The sequence below is a fragment of the Nestor notabilis genome, unplaced genomic scaffold, assembly GCF_000696875.1.
Source record: "Nestor notabilis isolate BGI_N333 unplaced genomic scaffold, ASM69687v1 scaffold32205, whole genome shotgun sequence".
Classification (NCBI taxonomy): Eukaryota; Metazoa; Chordata; class Aves; order Psittaciformes; family Psittacidae; genus Nestor; species Nestor notabilis.
This window is the reverse complement of record NW_009928440.1, coordinates 65,018-72,057: the sequence shown is the minus strand read 5'-3', so window position 1 is coordinate 72,057 and position 7,040 is coordinate 65,018. Positions and strand designations below refer to the sequence as shown.

The following is a 7,040-nucleotide window of genomic DNA, read 5'->3' as shown; positions in this document are numbered from 1 at the left end:
GAGCAAAATATTATATAGACAGTGTTACACATGTACAGGTGCCTAACTCTAAGCGGCGTTAGCACATAACTTTATGAACTGTGGCATTTTTATTCTTGTGGAACCCTGCAAGAAGTAGGGAGTGTCTAAAATCATCCTCATTTTCCAGAGTCAGTTCAAAAGTTTCCCAGCAATCTAGAGAAACCTTCATTTTTCTGCTCTGAGCAAGGGGGAAGCAAAACGGATTGCATGGAAGAAGTAAGGTGAATGAAAGGAGAAAGACATTCTAATGTAATTGTAAGCTATCAAGAAATGGGAAATAACTTTGCATTTTGTATGTGGGTCTGAATAAATAGATCCATTGAGAGACAGACAGAGCAAGTCTCTTGGAATGCACCAGTCACCAGCACAAATGTAAACATACTCCAGCTACACTCTGCACTTGTATTTCAGCACGTCACAGAACAAAACTGCTATTAATGCAGGCTGACTGCTGCTCTTGTTGAATTCAGTGGTGAGTTCCTGACAAAATCCAGTTTAATTCACAGACCATGGATCAGAACCACATTGTGTCTGACACTCTGGAAACCCAGGAAAGCAAAAGAGTCTCTGGTCTGTCTTAAAGTGAGGTGTCTGAAGTTGGTTTGCAGCTGAGTAGGTTGAGGATGACAACAAGGGAATAAAATGCTGAGGACAACAGATCTTTGTCTCTGTGTTCCAGTGTGTTCATACAACCTTATCTCCTGGATAAGGTAGACCTACCATGTATTTATCCTCATTTGGTACCAGTCCTGATGAAACAGAATCCACTAAGACTGTTGCTTCATGAATTCTGATAGTTACAGAAAGCCAGTATCAAAATCTGTTAAAATCTTAGCCTTTAAAAGCTAGCTACTGGAAAAAAATTGTTTCAAAATCAAACACAATTCAATTGATTGTGCTGTGTCTAGACTTATACAGGCAGCTGTAAGGGAGCAGTATTAATTAGGCTGTGGTTAAAAATAAAATAACTTCTCTATCATATCTCGATTTTTTTGTTTGTTTGTTTTGTTGTTGTTGTCTTGATAAATGAGTGTCACCAAACCTGATAGTGTGATGTTATAATTGTCTTTATTCCAAAGTATAAAAATGTTTTTCATTTGTGAGGGGTGTACAATAGTGATACCAAGAAGGAAAGCTTAATCACAAATGGAGGTATGTAAGATCTGTGCTCCAAGAGTCCCAGCTATCTGGAAAGCAGGTCTGATGTGCAGGAGTCTTTAGCTTCTGCTGGTGAAATCTCTTGGCAAATAGAATGCCCTTGATTATAGAAGGCTTTTTATGGCATTCTTTGTCTTACACATTTTTGACTGGGCTTTGAGGGGCTTCAAAAAGTAGCATTAGATACTGAGCTGTGTGCTGAAATTCCCTTGCCTAATTTTCTCCATTTTACATATTTCCTTGCATCTTTTACAGATCCTTCTTATTTGACATTTCATAAGTCACTTCTTCCTTCACCTGCAGGTTTATTACAGGGTCAAAGGAATTACTGTAGCCTCTTGTCCTGTCTCATGGTTGTGAGGTACTGCAAATATGTTGCTTTGGCATGACAGAGGCATAGAACAGCATAGCCAAATCAAACTCTGAGCAATAACTTCCTTACGTGTTTAAAAATAAAAGGTAAATATAAGTTTCATTAGGCAAATGTACCTTAATTACTGAATGTTTATAGAACATTTTGCGATGGTCAGAGGCAAGGTCCTGTGCAAATGCAGTATTTTATTAAAATATTTAATAAGCAGATTCTCTGACCCAATAGAGGGAACAAAGATGCTTGGCCACTCGTAATTTTCCCTACCCGTAATTATTTCTACAGAACATAAATTACATATTGTACAGCTTTATTCTGTTTTCAGAGGATAATTACACTAGAATTTCCAGCCTTCTTTCTGTGGAGGGACCTCTTTCTCGGAAACCACACCTTGTAGCAGTCTGTTTTTCATTTGAGAAGGGTTGAATTCCCATTTTTGTCAACAAGTTTTTATGGATTGACTACTTTCAAAAGATGGATAGAGGTGAAATGGGAAGCTCTTATTCACAAATCATAATAATTCAGTCTGGAAGATGTATTGGAAGCTGATGATATAGGAGGGGAAGTTTTTTTTGCATGTGAAATCTGTTAGCGATTACTTCTAATTTCATGCCTGCTATTGTAACCGTGAGAGGAGTCTGTAATTCTTGTTGTAGTCATCTGAACATCTTCAGTGGTATCTCCATGCTGAGGGGGAGCTTGGACTTGGTTGCAAATGAGGCAAGGCAGAATGCAAAACGGACAGTACGGTTTGCTCTGTGTATGAGATTGGAGGCTTTTATGGATATATTTACATAAGCATTTAAGGAGTATAATAAACTGAAAGACAGGGTCTTAAAGGCTTACAACCCCCTTGTAACATACCACGAGGGACAAGTTCTTCGTTCTCCAACACTAAGGACTGATGGACCCAGCATACTTTCAATTTCCTAAGAGCAAACTACTGTTTCAGGAATGTTCCATCTTAGCAATAATCTCATAGTCACGCTTCACTGTTTCACTGTTTTTAACATCCATAAGTAGCAAAATTATATTCCCGTGTGAGTAATTTCAGTAAGAGGGTAGCAGCAAGGAAACTGAATTCTGGGTTGTTTTTTTTTTTCATCCCGTTGGAGTCTTACTTCTCCTGGAAAAGTTTGTTTGTTTTTTTATATAGCTGTGGTGTGCTCAATGGTTGGGTTTTTTTTTTCATCATTGCATATGCAAAATCCAGACCTGCAGAACTGTTCCATGTGGTGAACAGTTTGCTGAACCCAGACTGTTTTGCCTGAGTAGCAGATTTCTATATACCTCATTATGAGTTTGGGTTTTATGATTTATGTAGGCTCTGTTTCTTCAAAGGGATGTACGACTGTAGACCTTTATACCTACCAAAGTGATATCTTATCAAGCACTGGGGAAAACACAAGGGCAGGTCCTGTTGGAGAATAAGAGCCTTGTTTTGCAAGGGAGAACTTTCTTTCCAGCCTGTTTAATCTTTCATGGAAACAGCATGTAAACAGGAGGCCACAAAGTAACTTAGCTTTTGAAGCTTTTTAGTTGTACCCAACAAGGTTCTGGATGTTTAGTGAATGATGTAAGCCACAGTGTGTAATGCAAATTTATACCCTTCTTGATTGGTAAAAGACTATAAGAAAGATTTAGGTCAATACTGCTGGAAGAACATAGCATGGACTTTAGCTGATTGTTGCCTTATGCAACCTGATTTAAATAAGAAGTGCTAGATCTTCCCACACCAAAGAAGCCATTATCCTCAGCAATAGCAGGCATGCTTCAGTCTTCCATCCTATGATAAAGGCAATTGATTACAGTGTGTAAATACACCTCTGAAGTTATCTTCTGTGGATTCCTACCATTCAGATTTCCAGTCTGTGTATGGACAGAGTTAATACCTTTGTTCATATTACTTACTTCTGGGGATGAACAAAATCATAGAATCACTGAATATAAATCATAAACCAATGTAGGCTGGAGAGGACCTCTGGGTATTACCTGACCAAGCACCTCCTCAGAGCGGGGCCGGCTTAGATCAGCATGCTCATGGCAGTTGTTCAGCTGAGCACCTCTGAGGACAGAGATGCCCCAGCCCCTCTGGGCTTATCTTCCAGTATTTGATTACACTCGTTGGGACAATCTTTTTCCTAATAGCTACCCAGAACTTCCTTTGTTGAAACCTGTCTGGATTGCCTACTCATCCTGTCACTGTGCACTTAAGAGAAGACTGGCTCCATCTTCTCTGTATTTTTCCATTAGATGATTGAAGGCATCAATACTCCTTCAACTTCCCTCTTCAATATCACCCCCCTTTCCTCCTCATTGTTCTTTTAAGACTGAACAAACCCGTTTCTTTCAGCATCCCCCCCCTTACATTGTGTGCCTAATATTTCTGCCCCATTGCCCCCTTGATCTAGTACATTAACCTCTGTGTTGTATTGGAAGGCCCAAAATTGGAGTAGATGGCATAACTGTCATTTGCATATATCAGTCCATTACTTCTCAGTCCTAATTATTTTGCTTATTTGTAGCTGTTTTGACTTATTTGAATAATTCAAGACTCGGAGTCCTCTCCTGCTGTGTTAACAAGATATCTTACCTACAGTGGTCCACATCTTACTGATGAAGGCTAAGAAACAGAACTGTTTAAAACAGAAAAAGCTATTTCCTGAGAGAATGCTTTGCGTTAGTGATATTCTTGATTAAAGTAGTTTAATTACAGTGGGTCATGGTATAACCTGTTTTTATAGACGGTATCACTCAATACTTCTTATATCACCACAGCATAAAATTCACTTGCTCATTAAGGCCCTCTGACTGTAAGAATAGGAAAAGAGCACAGTGTAGAAATCCTAGGGACACATGTAATGTAATGTTAAATTAACTTATATTTCTAGTGCGCTTGGAGGATCATCTGCCCTTCACATCCCAGCCTTTCCTGGTGGAGGTTGTCTTATCGACTATGTACCTCAAGTATGCCAGCTGCTAACAAACAAGGTAAGTTAGTAAAGAGAACTCAATTTCCCTTTCCTTTATGTGCTGTACTGTCTTGCAGTAACGCACTATAGCATTTCCATAGACATAATTTTTCTTCTGCCAGGTAGTCCAAGCATGTTACACTTCAGGTGAGCTACACAAGGAATACCTTCTTGGTAAAAGCTGAGCACCTAAGCAGAGAATACAATGACTCTTTTAGGTAAAAAAAGCATGTTTGGGATCAGATCCTGGAGTGGGATTTTCTTACCTTGACATGTTACGATTTAGGACAAAATGTTATTTTGTACATATTGTACAACAACTGTAGCATATTATTTCGCTAGTAAATACAGATGTTGTTTGCATATTATTTTTCCAGTTGAAAGTTCTCATACCATAGTCATCATTGTAGGTTCTGAGTACTTTCAGTGATTTTCTTCTCAGATGTTTCATCCAGATGAACTGAATCAGCAGTCTATTTGGATGTTTATACAGCAACAGCTATTTAAGGTTACTGAAAAGGCTACATTCTGGTTAGCTTGCTGTTTAAACAAAAAAGAGTGAGTATAGTATTTTGAAAGCATCTCCGTTATTTAAGTGTAATTTTCAAAACAAAGCTCAGGTGCCAACATCTAGGAATCTGCCTGTAACAGACCTCCTATTTGTATATTATTTTTACCTTCAATTGTCCAAATGAGGAAAATAATCTTATCTTTTAGAAAAAGTTCTTCAGAATGCGTTTCCATAATTATATTGGAATCTATCTTTAGAGTTGTTTTTGTTGTGGTTTTCTGTTCAAATTACTTTCTGTTTTTAAAATCTGCAAGTATACAGGACTGTTTTTATCCTTTCTTAAACAAAGTCACTTAAGCAAACTTGTCATATGTTTTCCTTTTCCCAAAATAACATTTCAGATCCTACACAAAACCTTCAAAATAATTGCAGGTTTTTACAAAATGCAATAAGTCTCAATTTATAAATAAAATGTAATTTTAAGGGGTACAAGATAGGTCTCAGCAATGATTGTATCAAAGCTTTTTCAAAAAATTTGAGAAAGCATTTGCCAGCCAAGGAATTCTGGTATTACCATAGCCAAGAAAAATTTTCTTCCTTTTCTTTTCATGTTCAGTGGGTAAAAAGGGTTTTTAAAATGTTAGTTTTCATTCTGGATAACAAAGGGATTTATATAGGGAATCACATATGGAACCATACTGTAAGTGCTGGAAGTAAACAGTTGTAAACCAGATGCTCTTGCAGCCTGACAACACGTGCATTGTTTCTGTTATGGGTCAGACCCTGTTCATGCTGTTCTGCTAAGTAATCCCATTCAAATCAATAAGAAAACATACACGGTGTGAGGAGAATTTTGCCTGAAGTCTTCCAAGTTTAGCATTGTTGGGTTTTGCCAGGATGGAAGTCTTTCAAAACCCAGAATACCTCAGAAATTGATGCTCACAGTGGAGTAGGTGGCTCCCTGAGTCAGCATGAAACCACTGAGAGAGCTTAGTGTTAAGAAGATTTTGTTGGAGGTGCAGTCTTCAGAAAACACCCAAGATCAGTTGTGAATTTTTTTTTTTTTAATTTTATTTTATAATCAGAATGTTATTTTGTCACTGAAACAACTGTCAGTTCAGGTAATTATAATTTGCTTATCGCGGCTTCCTGCTCAAACTTCAGTAAGGGAAGGCCACACATTTCTTCACTCTTCATCTTGTGCCGTTAAACAGCGCTTCAGTATATTGTGAAACACTAAGTTTCACTCAGAAGTGAGTGAAGAGGTTTCTTTACAAGATTTTCCGTGTGCAAGATTCAGTGTTTGTTTTAAAGGCAATTTGTGATTCTTTAGGGAAATCATGCAAGCTAAATGTAGGATTCAGAACTGCTACCGTGTCAAACATAAATCTTCCTTTACAAGGAATATATGATAAATTGGGACCATTGGCTTTTTTTATCTTTTTATAGCTCTGGATTTGTTTGTCTCTTTCTTTCTTAAGGTACAGTATGTTATTCAGGGATACCATAAGAGAAGAGAGTATATTGCAGCTTTCCTGAGTCACTTTGGAACGTAAGTTTTCTTTTGATGCATTATTTTCTATAGCATGGGGGAACGTGTTGTTTTCTGCACATGGTCTTTGGTTGTGTGACAGCTGTCCACTGGATTAGATGGAATCTGGTCATTTTTCACAGAATGATGTGTGTAGATTGTCCCTCTGTGGCAGTGCTGGAATGAAGTTCAGCGTTACTTGTGTGCCAGTTGCTGATCTGATTTTACTGGAAAATAGCTGATAGTGGGAAAAGGACAGTAGGGGTTCTCTCCTTGTGCAAAAGAAGTGTGCTTATTTCTGAATAAATGACTGGAGGGGTCTTACAGTAACAACCACTGACTGAGGTGGGAGGATGGGAAAGTGGGTACAGTTCCAAGCCTTGCAGAAGCCAGAAACCACTGCTCGCAGGAAGGCAGGACTGGGAGACCAGCTGCTCCCACTGCCGAGCAGGATCTTGAGAGAGAAAGGGCTGTCAG

The 7,040-nt window shown here is 38.4% G+C and overlaps 1 protein-coding gene across 1 annotated transcript in view; it reads left to right on the top strand.

Moving 5' to 3' along the window:
• Window positions 1-4,440: 4,440 nt before the first annotated feature.
• LOC104405720 (BRCA1-A complex subunit BRE-like) overlaps window positions 4,441-7,040 on the top strand; it is a gene marked incomplete at its 5' end in the record, with an annotated part of 39,173 nt that continues 36,573 nt past the window's right edge. The window contains 2 exons of the mRNA XM_010014499.1: window positions 4,441-4,540; window positions 6,514-6,584. Of these exons, the coding sequence (XP_010012801.1) occupies window positions 4,441-4,540; window positions 6,514-6,584 (171 nt within the window). The remainder of the gene's footprint in view (window positions 4,541-6,513; window positions 6,585-7,040) is intronic.